A 17,931-nucleotide genomic window follows, 5' to 3' on the forward strand; every position below is an offset into this window, starting at 1 on the left:
CTGAAAACTCAGTGCTAAAGCTCCGTGCGGCCAGCTTCACGAAGTCTTTTTACTGAAAACTCAGTGCTAAAGCTCCGTGCGGCCAGCTTCACGAAGTCTTTTTACTGAAAACTCAGTGCTAAAGCTCCGTGCGGCCAGCTTCACGAAGTCTTTTTACTGAAAACTCAGTGCTAAAGCTCCGTGCGGCCAGCTTCGCAGAAGTATACTTCGCGACGTCGACTTCGCCCAGTTAAGGACAGGCTTAAGGATTACTAAGGTCCTCTTCTTCTTTTTCGTTCATGGGTTGAAACTCCCACTGCTTTTACGTGTTTGGCCGTTTTCGCCCTGCCACTGATTTAGGCAGCCATACGTCGCGTTCGGGGGATCCATGCTTGGTATTTTCGTGTTTTCCGAACTCTGATATGGATTGCAGGATCTTTTCCGAGGGGGGCTTAATCCGGAACCTTATCATTCTTTAACCGCTGACCTAATTTTGTAAGTGATACCTATGTCAATCTGTAAAATGAATTCAGCAGAAAATGCCAATTCTGCACAGAAAGCAATCGAGACATTTACTTATTTTATTGAGGATCTATCCAAATGGAAGGACACTCTGACCCCACGTATAGGCCTAGATCGATGGTGATCGAAATTATGGCCCACACCGGCAGGGAGGTATCATTAGCAATCTACTCTGAGAAAAGGGAATTGAAAACTTGAACAGCAGTTTCAATATCACATGTTCAGAACGCATACTTTAAAACATTTTTTTTACTGATTCTAAATATATTCTTATTACAAAAATACTTTTGTGGCCGAGTGGTAACGCACTTGCGCTCGGAAGCGAGAGGTTGCGAGTTCGACTGACCCTGGGTCAGGGCGTTAGCAATTTTCTCCCCCTTTTCCTAACCTAGGTGGTGGGTTCAAGTGCTAGTCTGTCGGATGAGACGAAAAACCGAGGTCCCTTCGTGTACACTACATTGGGGTGTGCACGTTAAAGATCCCACGATTGACAAAAGGGTCTTTCCTGGCAAAATTGTATAGGCATAGATAAAAATGTCCACCAAAATACCCGTGTGACTTGGAATAATAGGCCGTGAAAAGTAGGATATGCGCCGAAATGGCTGCGATCTGCTGGCCGATGTGAATGCGTGATGTATTGTGTAAAAAACATTCCATCTCACACGGCATAAATAAATCCCTGCGCCTTGAATATGTGCGCGATATAAATTGCATTAAAAAAAAAAAATCCCTGCGCTTAGAACTGTACCCACGGAATACGCGCGATATAAGCCTCATATTGATTGATTGATTGATTTTGTTTCTTTTGTTCGTAGCACGACGCAACAAGCATCGCTTCACAGACCCAGAGGATGAGGCGAACAGCATGATAGAAAAACACCGGCTGTTCTACCTGAATGACGGAACGTACGTCCAGCGCTACTACTTCAACAGTACTCACAACTAGACATGTGTCTGTGTCTCAGTTTGTCACCGTCTGGAAAGCAGCAGGCCTACAAAAAAAACACCCCACTAAAAACACTGTCAGTTTCGCCACATCGATCATATAAAATCCGAAGTCTATTATAATACAGTATTTCATTCACTTGTGATTGAATGTACATGGCATGTGAATATTTCTTGGACGACTCGATTGTATCCTCTGTCAACGCCTGAGAAAACAGCGTTGTCCGCAGGAGCTGGTATCAAAGCACCGTTCGATCTACTCGTTTGTCCTCCCTGTACTATTACTAGTATTCACCACCAGCATTTGAATGATTATTAGTAGTAATAGTACAGGAAGGATTGAGGAGTAGATCGACCGGCGCTTTGATACAAGCTCCTGTGGTGTTAATGTTGTCCTGGCACTTTCACCACATAAATCATTGCGAAATGTGCAGTCATGTGTTTGATATGGGAACTATTTTGTTTCACTTCCATGGCATGTGCATCCATCGTGAATCTAACACGGCGTGTTGTTGTTATGGGAAGTAAACTTGAAACAAAATGCATGTAGGTAATTTCTGATTATCAACGCACAAGCTATTTTTCTTTCTTAAGTTTGAGTAAAGTTTGGAACTTTATCTGAATTGTTTTTTAGTTGGTCCTTTGAGCGTCTGATCGTCTTGTGGAATAATATTTTTAGTGTCTGTCATTCCGTCAATTGTCTTTCAGACAAGCACAGAACCACGTACCGTATCGATCGTACGTAGACACAGACAGTGTCAACGTCAAAATAAAGTGACACCATTCGGTTTTTCAACTTCAATCCTGTTCAACTTAAAAAAATAAAAAGTTTTAAAGTCGGAAACGCAATCAAATTTCACCAGTGAAGAATAATTACCTTGTGTGACTTTAATATTAATTTGATGAACTCATGATCAGGCAGCTGCTGTGCCGAGACAAGAATTGATCATGATAACACCTTCCGGAAGACGATAGTCCCCGATAACGCTGTGACCTCTTTTCAATTTTGAAAGTTCGTATATAGGGATGTATAATTATTACAGCAATTTGGAGAGAAAAAATGCATTTGTTGTTCGCGTTTTGGTCTGTCTTTCTCTGCCTGAAACTGAGATAAACGGACAGACAGCCATGCTCGTATCAGTGCAAACAAGCAAACGAACAAACAAACAAAAAGCAAAAAACAAACAAACAAACAAATAAACAAACAAATAAACAAACAAACAAACAAACAAACAAACAGCAGACAAACAAACAAACAAACAAACAAATAGCAGACACATAAACAAACAAACGGGCAAGTATCGAAAAAAGAAAGAAAGAGTCAAACAAACTATAAAAAAAAAATAAAAAAAAATAAAAACAAGCAAGAAACACTGAGATAGACTTGCACAGTCAAAAAACAAAAATAAAAAAAAATAAAAAAATACAGTATCATAAATACGGCAATCAACCCCCATACGATTACAGCTTGGCCACTGTTTTTGCCTGCGTGTCAATTGTACTGCTGCTGGTAGCACTCCTCATACTCAGACCTGAGCACAGTGAAGTTGTCGGGCAGCAAAATCTAGTCAGGGAAAGTGAATGCAAACAAACATCAAAACAAGCTTTGAAGCTTTACCGGTTTTAGACTTTGAAACAACGCAACAAGTCAAACACATCAATCCAAAATAAACCATTATTCCTGCACTGCAACGAATGCAAACTTACTGTGTACCAAACAAACATGCCAGTGTACTTTCGGTTCCGTATGCAAACACCCCCGCGTCGAAGGTAACCACGAGGCCGAACACGACTGAGCATGCGCAACACTATGATCCGGGTCGGGGTCATGGCGGGTGCTGTCTGCTGCGTTGACAAGTTTCTCTACTTTCAGAAGAATGTTGAAGCAAAACAGACGAGATTTTGGAATCATTTGGACAAAACATCACAATGAAGGTATGTGTTTTGAGTTCAATTACTTGTTTTTAACATTAGTATTCTTGAAATTTGTTGGATCGGCTCAGATGTTACAGGCAGAGGAACATGGCTCTGTGTTGTTATCGAACGAGGGGGAAGGGCGGCGTCTCTACTGAAAATCGATACCTCACCGCGCTAGTCTCGAGTGGTTGTAAATACACTGGGGTGGTTTATTTAGTAAGTGCGGCATCATTACTCCTGCCCTATGTAGTCGGAATGAAATTTGAGGTTATAATTCTGTTGATTCAATGATCAAAACAACCCATTTATTTCGAAAGTTGTGCTCAGCTGGCGGCTGTAGACCGTGGTTCAGTGGTCGCATTCAGAAACGTTGTTGTGTTATTCTGAACACATACGCACACGCACACACACGCACACGCACACGCACACGCACACGCACGCACACACACACACACACACACACACACACACACACACACACACATTGGGTATAACTCTTACTCTGGCTGTGTGTTCGCCTTGTCTATATATCTCTTTGCTGTCTTTTATAGTCGTTTTGATGTGGATGTATCCTGAGGTTTTGTTGTATTATATTATTCTCCCTGAAGTAAACACAGCTTTTCAGTCCAAATACTGAAATAGACACCCCAGTTTTCTCTCAAGACTGAAGTGTAAACATTTGGAAGTGAGTGATTGAATTTAGGGCAGGTTTGATTTACCAACTTAAAGTAACAATAACTTATAGCTTTTCTAGAGCGTGGGTAATGTAAATCACTTAATGGCTCTCAGGACATAACATCCGGACAACATCTTCAGCAAGCATAACTGTTAAAAACATTGCTGCCTAAAAACATGTTCCTACGTGTGTGAAACATCATCATAAAGCAGGCTCTATGCACTGCAGTATCATATTTACACATCTTAAATCCAGGCCCTTATCGACCCTCACATCCACTGTCAGGAACAGACAATTTTTAACGGAATTAACTTTTATGATTGGCAGCAGTGACTCAGACTGCAGTATTTTATGAGCCTTGCATGCAACTTGCACACTTTTGTTCACCGTATATTGCAAAACCTTTTTATTTAACTATTATTTTTTTCCAGGATATTGCAGAATATGGGGCTATGTCAAACATCACATTTTGCCCACATAGTTGTAGTTAAGATACATAATCATTCTCACAGAGACACTGCTGTAGTTCAGTATGGAATGCTCAGGTAATCCCACCTCGTCCTCATGTTCTTGGCTATTTTTCTTCTTCATTTCAAAACTTTGAAATTTATATGAATAATGGACGCTTTTCTTTAATTCCCCCTCCATTCCCACCCTCTATTTCATGATGCTGAATGTCAGGTCGAGTTCTAAAAATCAAGAACTAAGCTATGTAATTCACTAATTGTGTGACAGTTTAATGATTGATACTGTTAAAATTTGTCAAAATATTTGTTGGTGTGTGTGTAGTAAAAATCACATGCAGTTTGGCTGAATTTGGAGCGATGGAGGTAAACGTCATATTTTGTGTCAAAATCTTCCATGAGCTTGATGAGACATTACATACCTGTTGAGCATTCAGTTTAAAATGTTATGTGTATTTAACTATAAGTTTGTTCCATTCATTTTGTCTATTCCTCATGTTTCAAAGTACATCTGTCTAAATCCCTAGTACCATTTCCCTGTTTCTTGATTTTGCTTCACCTGACACTGACAGACTCTTAGAATGTAAGTAACTAAATATGGTATTTGTGCATACCTATACATTTCTACCCCCACCCCTGCTACCACACATACACACACGCACACACAGACACACACACGCACTGACGCACGCACACACACACACACACACACACACACACATATTTGCAAATGTGTAGCCGTTTATTTGTAGCCTCCAATTATGTTCCAGAAGCATTTTATGTGCAGTAAGACACACTGTCAATAAAATCATCTCCACACCTGAGAAAATGAATCCCCTAAGAACAAATAGACCACTGTAACAAATCACAATCACTGCACATACCAGTTCACACACCTGATAATATCTCGCCAAGCCCAAGGTAATTTTTAACCTAATATCAGCAGTACGAAACCTGATCATTAACCCTGAAGATCCAGCTATGTTGTGAAGGCTCAGCACAGAGTTTTGCACAGGGAATATTTACGTGGGTGTCTGTCCCGCTCAACCTTTGTGTGATCTCCTCGTGTCAACACACAGAGAAAGAGCTGGTTGTATGATCGCTTGGGTGGAGACCAAGGATTTGACGATAACCTGGCTTTAAAGTTTGACCGGCTGAAGATAGCTCATCCCCGTTGGTTTGGGGGTTGACTGGGGCTTATCTGGGGCCTTAATCGGCCCGACCCCCTCCGATCAGCTTCGTGACATGTCCGTGTTTGAACAGATTGCTCTCTGGAGTGTAAACTTATGTCTCTTGTCGAATGTGTTGGGAACAGTGATGAAGAGAGCCGTTAGTAGTCATTTGAACTGAAGAGGAATTGCTGAATGAGCATTTCTCTGTTTGAACGAGATTGATTTAGTCTTGAGTATTTATGCCCTGTAAGGTCATTCAGGGCCTCTTGAATGAGGATTGACCAAGTAGTTAAAAGGGGAGCCCCCCTTTTGAGACCTCAATATAAAAGAAGCAGAAGGAAAGAGTAAACATAGGATATTACCAGCGTAATTCTCAAGTTTTTAAAGCTTTTTTTAGTTTAACAGACTGAAGATAGCTCATCCCAGTTGGTTTGGGGTTTGACTGGGCTTACTGGCTGTCTTAATCGGCCCGACCCCCTCCGTGATCACCGTCGCGATGTGTCCGCCGTGTTCAAGTTCTTCTTCTTGTTGTTCGCTGTCCGCCGTGTTTGAACAGATTGCTCTCTGTGTCTCTTGTCAACTTTTGCCAGGAAAATGTGCTGCAGTGATGAGATTGTATACAGTCATTAGAGAGAGAATTGCTGATGAGGTATTTATTTCTCTGTTTGAACAAGATTGATTATCGAGTGTTATTGTCCTGTTACACCGAGAGGGTTAGTTCATGTATGGTCTCTTGGATAAGACGGAGTGACCAAGTATAGTTGCAGTGGAACGCCCCTTTGGAGACCTCCAAAAATATGAGGAAATAAGGTATGAGAAACCCCCCGTCTCCCCCCTTTCCCCGTCGCGATATAACCTTCGTGGTTGAAAACGACGTTAAACACCAAATAAAGAAAGAAAGGTATAAGAAGGGGGTGGTGTCGTAAATGGGGGTAGATTAGATCATTTATAGCCTTTACGAAGAGAGCCGTCTCGAACGCGAAGATCCTAAAACAGAGGTTTCACTGTATTTATTTACTTTATGTTCGGGTATTGTGCTTCACATCAGAATTTCCTCCTCTGATAGCCAGTAAGGGGACTCAGTTATAGTTGATTTTCGACCATCGGAATGAAGATAATTTCAGAGGCAACAAAGAGGAGAACCGAATACATTGCTAAAAAAACGAAAAAAAAACCACTCTTCTTTAGAAATCGAGATTGAGTCATCGATCTCTATTAAAATGGACAAAAGCTTCAAATGAATTACAGGCATTCGTCCGGTTGGGAGTGGGACTGTTCGACTCGACAAGGAAGTAAACGGAATTACAGCGAGCACTCCTTCCCACGCTACCCGTCAATTTTAGAAACTAATTATTCACAGTCACACATGTGTTCTATAGTTAGACACATTGAAACCGATTCGTGTATTTACTTCTGAAGAAATTCTTACTTAGCTGTAGAGCTCTTTCGTTAGACAGTCCCCACGGTGCTTTACGTGTTAATTATATTAGGTTACGTGCTGTTAAATAATTTGAAGCCATTATTCTCGTCTGGCCTTACGTAAATAGGCAATCCAAATTGGCGATTCTTACTTTTAAATCAGCCAAACGATATAATAGTCTATTAACCATTCCATGCGTAATCAGACAACCGTAGTCAGTGTGATTTATTTTGCCGTATTTGGTGTGTTCTTTGCCGGCAATCCGTGCGTTGAAATCGGGTTGATGCAATACCAATGCATGTGAACTTAGATAATCGTGATGTAAGCTTACATGAATTAGTTGTGGGATTTCATTTATTTATCTCGCACAATGGTGCAGGGAGTGAACGTAATGTGGTCTGTTCTCTGTTTCGGCTGGGCCATCGCTATTGTTATTCGGTGCGCAGGGGAAACCTATTATTACTCTGCACATTCTCTCCAAAGCGTAACTTGAGTTACAATTTAAACCTGTTGACTTACCCTGCATAATGAAATGTAAAACCAGCGCTTTGTAGGGTGTGGGTGTGTGTGTTTGTCCATGCATGTGTTGGTATGTGTGTGTGTCAGTGTGTACGTTGTGTGTTTGTCCATGTGCGTGTGTGTGTGTGTGTGTGTGTGTGTGTGTTTTACGTTTATGTGCGTGCGTGCACGTGTGTGTGTGTGTGTGTGTGTGTGTGTGTGTCCTCAGCTGCAAATGTTCAGACTTTGACCATCGATAATTGACTACACAATTCACAATCACTGGTAACATGATATCTGTTATGACTGCTTGCCAGTTCGCCACAACTGCAACATACCATCCTGGTTGTCCCACGCAAGAAAGATAATTTGTATGTCACAACTGGTCTGTACAAGCACACGAGCTTCTTAAATTTCTACTCCCAGAATAAATCTGAGCAGCTGATAGTATCAATGAAGTCATATCAACAGGGTGGTACACTTTAACACAATTTCAAGTGTTCACACACTATACAGACTGAGAGGCAGAGACAGAGAAACACAGACACGGACTTACACCGTACGTAGGCCTATATACTTATATAACACCCCACTTACGCACAGGAATACATACACAGACAAATGGATGAGCACACAGCCACACAAATAGAAAGTCACACAGACACAGTAGCACAGACGTTCACGCAATCGGCTTTTGGTTTATACCTTAATTTGTACTCTGCATTAGAATTCATACTTCTGCGCAGGCCATGTCTTCTATACCAAATGTATACACATTTCTCCACTTCCTTTTTTCCCCAATGCAAATGTTGAGCATGATCATGGGATAACACATGTGGCTTTCCAGACACGCCTATATCGGCTATATGGTGTCTGTTTCTTTCACTTTGGCCGTAAATTGACGTAGAAGATCCCACCCTGTGAGTCAGACTAGCCGAAGGTCGATATTGCGCTGTATGTGGTCAGGTGTTTATTTTCACAACGATTATTCTGCCTTTGTTGATACCAGCGTGTAAATCACTTCGTGGTCAAGAGAAGTACTCTATAATCGACCCATCCTCATTAATCTTGGATAACATTTAACAAACTATGTTCTCTACTGAGTTGATAGTCGGCGAATGCTGGTGCATGTAATTTGTCTGTGTATCCGTCCACAATTAATAGCTTCAGAAATATGTTTTTCTTCAAGACGAGAGCTAGTAATTGCTTTGACAAGAATAGCCCGTTTTTTGTGTTGTGAATCCTTGCTTTTAGAAGTAGCACACATGAATGTTTAACGTGTCCGAGTGTTACTTGAGTCAAGTAAACGTTAGCACAGTCAAGGTTAGCTTTCGGTTGCCGTGGTTTTAGTGCTGGTCGTGCTGGGAGTTACAATGCTGTTGGCTTGAAGTGTGTAAGGTAGAAATTGTGTGTTTGTGTGTGTTGTTGCGATATATATTTCCGTATGAAAGTTCGGTCATCCAGATAAATGAAACTATTGTTGTCCAAGTTGAAAATTATTCATGCTTTTTTTGTGTGCAGAAGATCTGTGAGATACGTTTCAAACGTGGAATTTAAAATCTCTTCTCCTTAGGTGGATTTCCACCCGTGAACGGATTTCTCACGTACTTGCCAGTGTCGGAACAAGCCCAGTTGTGCTTACTTGCCCTGAAGGTGGAAAAAGTAAAGGGCTTCTACTGTGCATGGACATGTTTGAAAAATTAAGATTTTCAGCTTCTGACTTCTGGTTTAGAATCCGCGATGTTACCTGCATTGCTGCTCTGACTGATTCCGTGTAAGAATCGGTTTTGCCTGCCTGTGTCGGTCATTCAACAGTTCATTGGGAAAAGTGTCGGTGGTCATCTGCATAAAGGTCAGTCAAAAGTAACATTCGTTGACTGACAGAAACTATTCGAAAATAAGGTTTAGCTATAACTGTGCATCAACAATAGAATGATTTTTGTGTGTGACCGTTAATGCATCGCGCGAGGTTAAAGTAGGGTAAAGCTTTCAACGGAAACTGAATCACTTTTCGAATTATTGTACTGGAGGAAATGTACCTGATAAGTTAAGTTAGAACTGTTACAGTAAAATCAATGCTAAGTTAAAGTTTGTCATAATCATGGTGTCACAAATGTAACAACCGTTATGCTGTTAATATTAATATTAAGGTCACAAATACCAACTTGCGTGCGGTAATACCCCGCCCTCTGTTAAATCTATCGCTTCTAACAGCATGAACTAATATCGCTGCCAAGTTTCTGACGTAAGTAATCGATAGAAAAAAAAATAGCATTGACATTTTTCGAATGTTTACGAATTTAGTGCCTTGCATCTGCACTTAATTCTAGCGTCAATAACGCAAGTCTGATTGACCTTCGTCAAGTTTCCAGGTCAAGGCTGGGTCGAGTTCCGGTCAAAAATTGGAAATTGATCAGTTTCTTAATTTTTGTTTGTTTGTTTAACGCCCAGCCGACCACGAAGGGCCATATCAGGGCGGTGCTGCTTTGACATATAACGTGCGCCACACACAAGACAGAAGTCGCAGCTCCGGCTTCATGTCTCACCCAGTCACATTATTCTGACACCGCACCAACCAGTCCTATCACTAACCCCATAATGCCAGACGCCAGGCGGAGCAGCCACTAGATTGCCAATTTTAAAGTCTTAGGTATGATTTGGCCGGGGTTCGAACCCACGACCTCCAGATCACGGGGCGGACGCCTTACCACTAGGCCAACCGTGCCGGTTTAATTTTGGTTAAAGCTAGTGGTTTGAAACTTCATACACTAACTACATTTAAAATAGTATATATACTCTGTATAATTCACAATTTCAACAGCCACAACAAATTTTAAATTTTGTCTTCTGCTGTTCCCACAGAAGGGGACCAACATCGTAGAAAGTACTATAATATAATTATAATATATGGAAATTAAAAGCACTTGTATACATGTGTACCCTCTTTCCTTTTGAAGAAAAATGAAGACGCTGGTGTAACCTGATAAGCAGACAAACAGGATGGGAGTTAAAAGCAACAATTGAAGTAGAAGGAGAAGAAGAAGTACCCCAGGGTGAGACTGAGTCCAGATAACCAGGTCATTATGTACACGTATAACAAATGTAAAGCTTCTAACAAAAAGTTCGCCGATAGGTGTTGACACTTGAGATCTTACCGGCCTAGTTTTTGCGCTACGGGGATCTTGATGGAATGCGATTCAAACAGATGCAGGATGGAGTTAAACTTGTAAACGCTTCCGCATTGTTGAAAAAAATAGAGAAAAAACCCGTAGAAATCGACAACTGTTTGCAACATCGCATTTTAATTTGATTTGATCAAGACTTATGGAGATTAAAGCTTACTATGACTTGTTGTCATGTTTTTCAAGTGCATGATGTGAAACTGCTTGTATGCACACAACTGAATCCGAAGACATTTTGATATGCAGACAGAGACATGTATGGGCTGTGAGTATTTTTTTTCTCTCCAGAATGTCACGATTATGCCTTTGATGCAGTCGAAGAACACAATGTGTTTGCTGTCACCCCCTTATCAGAGAATAAGAGGAAAGAAAGAAAAAGAAAAAAAAGTACAAAAGAAACCAGAACAGTACTTTTTTGTTTGGGCAATCGTTTTTTTCAATTAATAGTATACAATGTCGATTCTTAAAGAAAGGAATAACAAACGAAAAAAGGGAAAACTAATAACAGAAAGGAACGGATATCTATATATGTAAAAAAAAAAGACAGACAGACAAAAAAAACTGAGAAAAGAAAGACAGACAGAAAAACAGAGAAATCAAGTGTAACAAACATACAGTTTAGTATCTCTTTTTTATCATTTTTTTCTCGACACTGTCACAGCTGTATGCACATCGCCGAGCAAATAGCGACATGGTGACATTGAGAAGTTTTAATGCAGACATTGTTCGATACTTACAATAAATCGTATGCTGTCGTCACATTACTGTACGCTGTGTGATTTTTAGCTTTAATTGGTGGTACTCTTAAAATAAGAACACACGCTTACGTATGCGTTGACACAAACGCACGTACACTCGTGCACACACACACACACACACACACACACACACACACACACACACACACACACACACACACACACACACACTCCCACTCTCTCTCTCTCTCTCTCTCTCTCTCACACGTACACGCTCACACGCATATTTGCAACCAAAAAAAACACACACAAAAAAACACACACACGAAAATGTGAGGACAGTCTTATTCGCCTTTTGTCACAAGAATAAAAAATCAATGCGTTTTGCTTTTTCCCAAGCAAGAAAATCTCTGAGATTGTGCATCTGTTTGACCTTTTGAAGACGCGAATGTACAGGGGGATTTGATTGATTTGAGAAGAAAACAGCTCTTGAGCGCAACGCAAGAACATAGCAAATTTGCCGTTGTGAAGATGCTCTTGTCGGATTTGAGGTTGTGTACACACCAACAATATTGATCTGTCGCGATATAACCTTGAACGGTTGAAAACGACGTTAAACACCAAATAAAGAAAGAAAGAACAATATTGATCATTTGATGCTTGGGTTAGACTTTGTGTCTGGAACATTTTTTCGTTGTTTTTGTATGTAGTGTCAACACTTAAAATGTTTGAGGGGACTAGAGGAGTAAAGAGTGTGTGGGGATGTGAGGAAGAAGTATAGTTACTTGCGCGCCCGCGTTTTTGTTGCTTCTTGTTGATTGTTATTCGGTTGTTCTGTCTGTCTCTGTATCCTTTTGTGTGTGCCCCCCGCCCTTCTCTCTGTGTCTGTTTTGTCTGCCTGGTGTTCGATCTGTTCGGCTGTCCGATGTCTGTCAGTCACCCTGCCTGTTTGTCCCTCTGTATTCTCTTTGTGTGCCTCTCTCTCTCTCTCTCTCTCTCTCTCTCTCTCTCTCTCTCTCTCTCTCTCTCTCTCTCTCTCTCTCTCTCTCTCTCTCTATCTCTCTCTCTCTCTATTTCTCTCTTTCTACACACACACACACACACACACACACACTGCCCAACTGCGTCCTTTCCTAACCCCAAAACATCCTCCCCCTCCCCCCCCCCCCCCCCCCGAAAAAAATCCCTTTCCCTACCACTTTCACTTGCACATTGAAGTTCACGGCAACATGATCAAATCCTTTCGTCGAGGTTGTGCGGTGTGTTATTGGCCACTCAATGGGGCATAACAAACCTTTACTCTGCAGAGCCATGGAGAAGTAAAGCGTGTTTGCAAGTACTGGCTACCCGATCTTTTTGCCACAAGCAGAGTCTAGTTGTAACACTAGAGTTGCCATTTCAGCCTTCGTGATTAATTTGCTTATGATAGAAATGTCGTTTTATACATCTCGCATAATGCTAAACGATTTGTGACGGTTATTTTGCGGGATACAAAAATAGAAATGAAAAGTGGAAATCGTTGCATGTCTGGTTGTTCTTCATCGTATTTTGCTTTTCCATCAGTTTTTGTGGGAAGGGCTGTACTGTTTAAGTTCCAAGTGCACGGGGTGTAAGAAGGTGGTTAGTGTGTTTTGCGTCGTTTCCGCTGTACAGTTGTGATCTGAGGCAAGAATACCTATTTATCACATCATTTTGTGTTGCCGTCTAACCGAAGAGCGAACAAGGAAACTATACTTACTGATTTGATAATTATATGACGTGGTTAGCTCCTACTTTCTGATTTGTGAACATAATTATGTTGCCTAGTGTTGTCCTCACTGCGGAGTAAATCAAAAATAGTCATGGTACAGTTGCAGTCTCATGTGAGAATGCCTATTAGGACAATAATTTTGTACTGACGGTGCCGTCCAACAGAAGAGCGATTATGGATGGACATTATGCTTATAATGGTTTTATATGTGACGTTGGTGCCTCCGATTCTTCTTTATTATTAGTGATGATATGCTGGCAGGATTTAGTTTTCAGTTCTTATGTCAGGGGTGAATCACAAGTAATCATCGTTGTGCAAAGTAGGGGTGTTTGTCTGTTTGTCGCTCTCCCAATTCTTCTCCCTCCACCCTCTCTGTTTCTGTGTGTCTCCTTGTTTGTCGTGTATCTCTCTCTTTCGCTTTACTTCTCTTTCTCGCTTGCCCCCCCCCGCCCCCCACCTCCTGCCCCCTCTCATCCCTTCTGCCATGGACACAACTTGTTGCAACCTTTGTTTCTCTGAGCAATGCGGGATTGTTTTCCCAGGCGCAGTGTTCAAATATAGTCGCAATGGCACATTGGTTTGGACAGCAAACTCCAAGAGGGAAGGAAGGATCACAGTGTTTATTTGTGTCTGTCTTTGTCTCTGACCCTTTGTTTTTCAGGGTTTTTTTCTCCCTCAAATCTCTCATTTTGTTTTGTTCGTTCACAAATTATGATGATAAAAATGCCGTTTTAACATGTATGTGTATTAACTGTATTTCATTCTTTCTATTTTACTTAAGTAAGGTTGAAACACTTCTGCGTATGTATCACATTCTGTGCCAGTTTTTTTTTTTACTCAGGTACTAAGAGTAAAAAAAAACCCAGAACATAATCAGATTTACCTACCTGCTCTTGATTAAATGGGAGAGTGAGAGTGATGGGGTGGGGGGACGAGGGAGGAACTGTTCATTCGGATTTATTTGTAAAGTCATTATAATGTATGCGACAAAGTATTTTCTGTTTTTTTTTCTTCACAGAGCAACACTTTGTTGGTGAAGAGAAGAGTAGGATGGGGGTGGAGTGGGGAGGTAGAGCAGAAAGAGGTTTTTGATGGAAAGAGGTTGAAGAAAAGAAAAAACAAGTCGAGTAAGGCGAAATTACTACATTTAGTCAAGCTGTGGAACTCACAGAATGAAACGGAACGCACTGCATTTTTTCACAATGACCGTAGTCCGCCGCTTGTGCAAAACGGAGTGAAACTGACGAGCCTGTTCAGCGCGGTAGTGGTTTCGCTGTGCTGCATAGCACGCTTTTCTGTACCTCTCTTCGTTTTAACTTTCTGAGCGTGTTTTTAATCCAAACATATCATATCTATATGTTTTTGGAATCAGGAACCGACAAGGAATAAGATGAAATTGTTTTTAAATCGATTTTGGAAATTTAATTTTGATCATAATTTTTATATTTTTAATTTTCAGAGCTTGTTTTTAATCCAAATATAACATATTTATATGTTTTTGGAATCAGGAAATGATGTAGAATAAGATGAACGTAAATTTGGATCGTTTTATATAAAAAAAAATGTTATTACAATTTTCAGATTTTTAATGGCCAAAGTCATTAATTAATTTTTAAGCCACCAAGCTGAAATGCAATACCAAAGTCAATTTGATTGAAAAATGAGGGTGTGACAGTGCCGCCTCAACTTTTACAAAAAGCCGGATATGACGTCATCAAAAGTATTTATCGAAAAAAAGAAAAAAACGTCCGGAGATATCATTCCCAGGAACTCTCATGTCAAATTTCATAAAGATCGGTCCAGTAGTTTGGTCTGAATCGCTCTACACACACACGCACAGACACACACACACACACACACACACACCAGGGCCGGACTAGGCGAAGAGGAGGGGGGGGTGGTTGCCAGTGGTGGCCCAGGGGGATGTCCACCCTGGCGGCAGGGGCGGATCAGTTCATTTTATGACTGGTTTTTTTCAAAAGTATATTGTGAAGATATGGGTGTGAAGGCGCGAAGCGCCGAGCCGACGGCGCGAAGCGCCTAGCTTGCTAGGGGGGTCCGGGGGCATGCCCCCCCGGAAAATTTTGAAAAAAAGGATGCAAAATGGTGCAATCTGGTGCATTCTGAGGATGATCATTACCAGTTTCAGCCAGCAGATTTTGTCACTGATTAATACCCCAAAAATTGAAACTCAATGTAAAATAAAGAAATGCATACCTCATTCAATATTTTTATTTTTTGGCTGGGGGGGGAGGGGTTCGGAAACCCTAGAACCCCCCCCCCCCCCCTCGTTGTGGGGGTCAGGGGGCAAAGCCCCCTGAAGCTGACGGGTAGGTCATATTCTGAGATAGGAAAATGGTCGCTCCTTGCATGAAACGGCATAAAATAAGCAATAATAAAAAAAAAATTAAATAAGTAAGGTACATGTTTAGGCTAGGGGGGGGGTTGCGCAACCCCCATAACCCCCCCGGTAGTCCGGCCCTGCACACACACACACACACACACACACACACACACACACACACACACACACACACACACACACACCACAACCCTCGTCTCGATTCCCCCTCTATGTTAAAACATTTAGTCAAAACTTGACTAAATGTAAAAAGAGAAAACACACAAACCCGAACTGATAAATATATTGACGTACAAGTTTTTCCTTCGTCAGTTTGCCGTTTTGAGCTTGCTTTCTCAACAATCCTATTCAAACCGCGCCTCGTATGCCATAGCCCGAATACATCGCGCAGTAGTTACTTTTCACCTTCAAATCAGAGACAATTTTCCAACGGCCATTATCAGAATTTGCGGAGATTATCACATTATCGCTTGCACTACTCCCTCGTCAGTTGTTAGTGCAGTCCCTCTAAATATTTGCCCAGTAAACGACTGGGGGCGAAAGCGAGACCTCTTGATAAAAGGGATGTCAGGTAGTTGGCTGAAAATCGATCAGGTTGGCTTGATAGAGTGACACAGAATCGTTCTTTAAGGTCCCACAAGTACCAGTTATTTTTTTGTGGAAGGGTGCATAGCGGTCGGGATTTGCTTGTTTTGGTCGTTCTCTAAGTGCCAACGAGTACCAGTTACATCTTGTGAAAAGACCGTGCATGTATTTCGAAATTCGCTAATTTCTGTCGTTCTCATTCTTAGAGGGCCCCCACGAGTACAAGTCACATTTTGTGGACAGGTGCGTGGAAGTCGAGCTTTGCTTCGTATCTTTTGTTCAGCCGGTGCTCAGTCTTTTTTATGATTGAAAATAGTGCTTGAGTGCGTGTGTGAGATTTTTTGTTTTGTTTCTGAAGGTGAGAAGAGAGGGAGCAAAAGAAGAAGAAAAACGAAAAAGGAAAAAAAACCGGAGATAATATTAACCTAAGACAAATGTACAGAGTGACGTTAAATAAACAATTTTATCATTTAAGAAAACAAAGGCAGATCATTTAAAAAAAAATATTTACAAGTTGGACCTGTTCCTGTGCAAAGCTAGAAGTGCTTGAATTTCAACTTTGTAGAACTGGGTCATAATTCATGATTCTAAGCTCATTTGGGCTTTACTTTGTATTATTTTGGTATGGTTCTCGATCTCATCTGTTATTTTCGTATTGGGCCCGTCTTACTGACCAACGACCTGAGAAAAAGGCAAACAACTGGATTTGACAAATATATTTGAAAATTGTGATAAACATACTCTTTCAAGTATCAGGTGTCCCTCCGGGATATTTTAGAGCATTCTGCAGGTGATCTTCCTCCGCCCTGTCATACTTTTTGTGCAATACTTTGACGAATAAGGCAGGTGTTTCCTGTTGCTCCAAGCGTACAGATCGCTGAACCTGCGTTATTAGGGGGGATCAAATAGAGAGTCAATTCTGCGGTTAAAGGCACCTTCCTGCGTGTACGATCATGCTCACATCTGCCCAGGGCTTATACTGCAGGAAAACCATCCTTTCAATGAATTTCCTTGCTGCCAGTGGGATTATTTGTAGCGAACAAATTGTGAAGAATTGCATAGCATGTGTCTCTTACGAAATGAACGCAGACCAAAATACCACTCTACACAGAAAACAGCGTGACTGTTGATTTTTGGTATGTGTTCAAGAGAAAGGTTGCCAACATGCTTGGTACAAAAACACACACAAAACAGACGGACCTTTGGATGTGTACTCGATAGCTAGCATGGGAATGAATGTACCTTTAACGTTCAAACTCGTAAGACAATCTCCGCTTCAATCTACCGACGTCCACCCATGTTCATTTGTCCAATCAGAATTAATTACGTGTGATGTTGTGTGCAAAAAATAGTTTTTTTTCGTTTTATCTGTGATTTTTCATTTTCTTGAATTTTTGTGTTTGATAAGTTAGGGGGCATTGGGGTTTCAGTATGCAGTAAGAACAACATTGGGACTGGTATACAAGGAAAACGTTAGGCTGCTGTCCTCAGGAGAGTTCCACAGGTCTAGTTCTTGTCTTGGGTGTCCACGTTTGATTGTCGTCATACTGCAGCCGTGCGGGTCTGTGCAACAGAAAGTTAAGCCAACTTTTGTTTTAAATCGAATCGAGAGAACAACAGGGTGAGCTTACTTACCAATAAAGCATCAGGTTTAATAATTAAACGATTGGCCGACATTGTCAGTCGTCCAGCTTGCCAGCCATACGTGTACTGAAAAAGCCTAGTTTGTGGTAAACTCTTATATTGAAAAGATGTATATTG

The 17,931-nt window shown here is 41.2% G+C and overlaps 2 protein-coding genes across 4 annotated transcripts in view; both read left to right on the forward strand.

Moving 5' to 3' along the window:
- The window catches only part of LOC138960117 (gamma-glutamyl hydrolase-like), a 10,860-nt gene extending 8,372 nt beyond the window's left edge, over positions 1 to 2,488 (forward strand). Inside the window, exon 8 of the mRNA XM_070331866.1 lies at positions 1,317 to 2,488. Coding sequence (XP_070187967.1) covers positions 1,317 to 1,447 — 131 coding nt within the window. The 3' untranslated portion in view covers positions 1,448 to 2,488. The remainder of the gene's footprint in view (positions 1 to 1,316) is intronic.
- A 766-nt stretch (positions 2,489 to 3,254) lies between these two features.
- Positions 3,255 to 17,931, forward strand: part of LOC138960118 (myosin-IIIb-like) — a 105,971-nt gene continuing 91,294 nt past the window's right edge. For all 3 annotated transcript variants that reach the window (XM_070331867.1, XM_070331868.1, XM_070331869.1), the window contains exon 1: positions 3,255 to 3,381. The gene's annotated coding sequence lies outside the window, so the exon portion shown is untranslated. The remainder of the gene's footprint in view (positions 3,382 to 17,931) is intronic.

Source organism: Littorina saxatilis, linkage group LG2, assembly GCF_037325665.1.
Source record: "Littorina saxatilis isolate snail1 linkage group LG2, US_GU_Lsax_2.0, whole genome shotgun sequence".
NCBI classification, from domain to species: Eukaryota; Metazoa; Mollusca; class Gastropoda; order Littorinimorpha; family Littorinidae; genus Littorina; species Littorina saxatilis.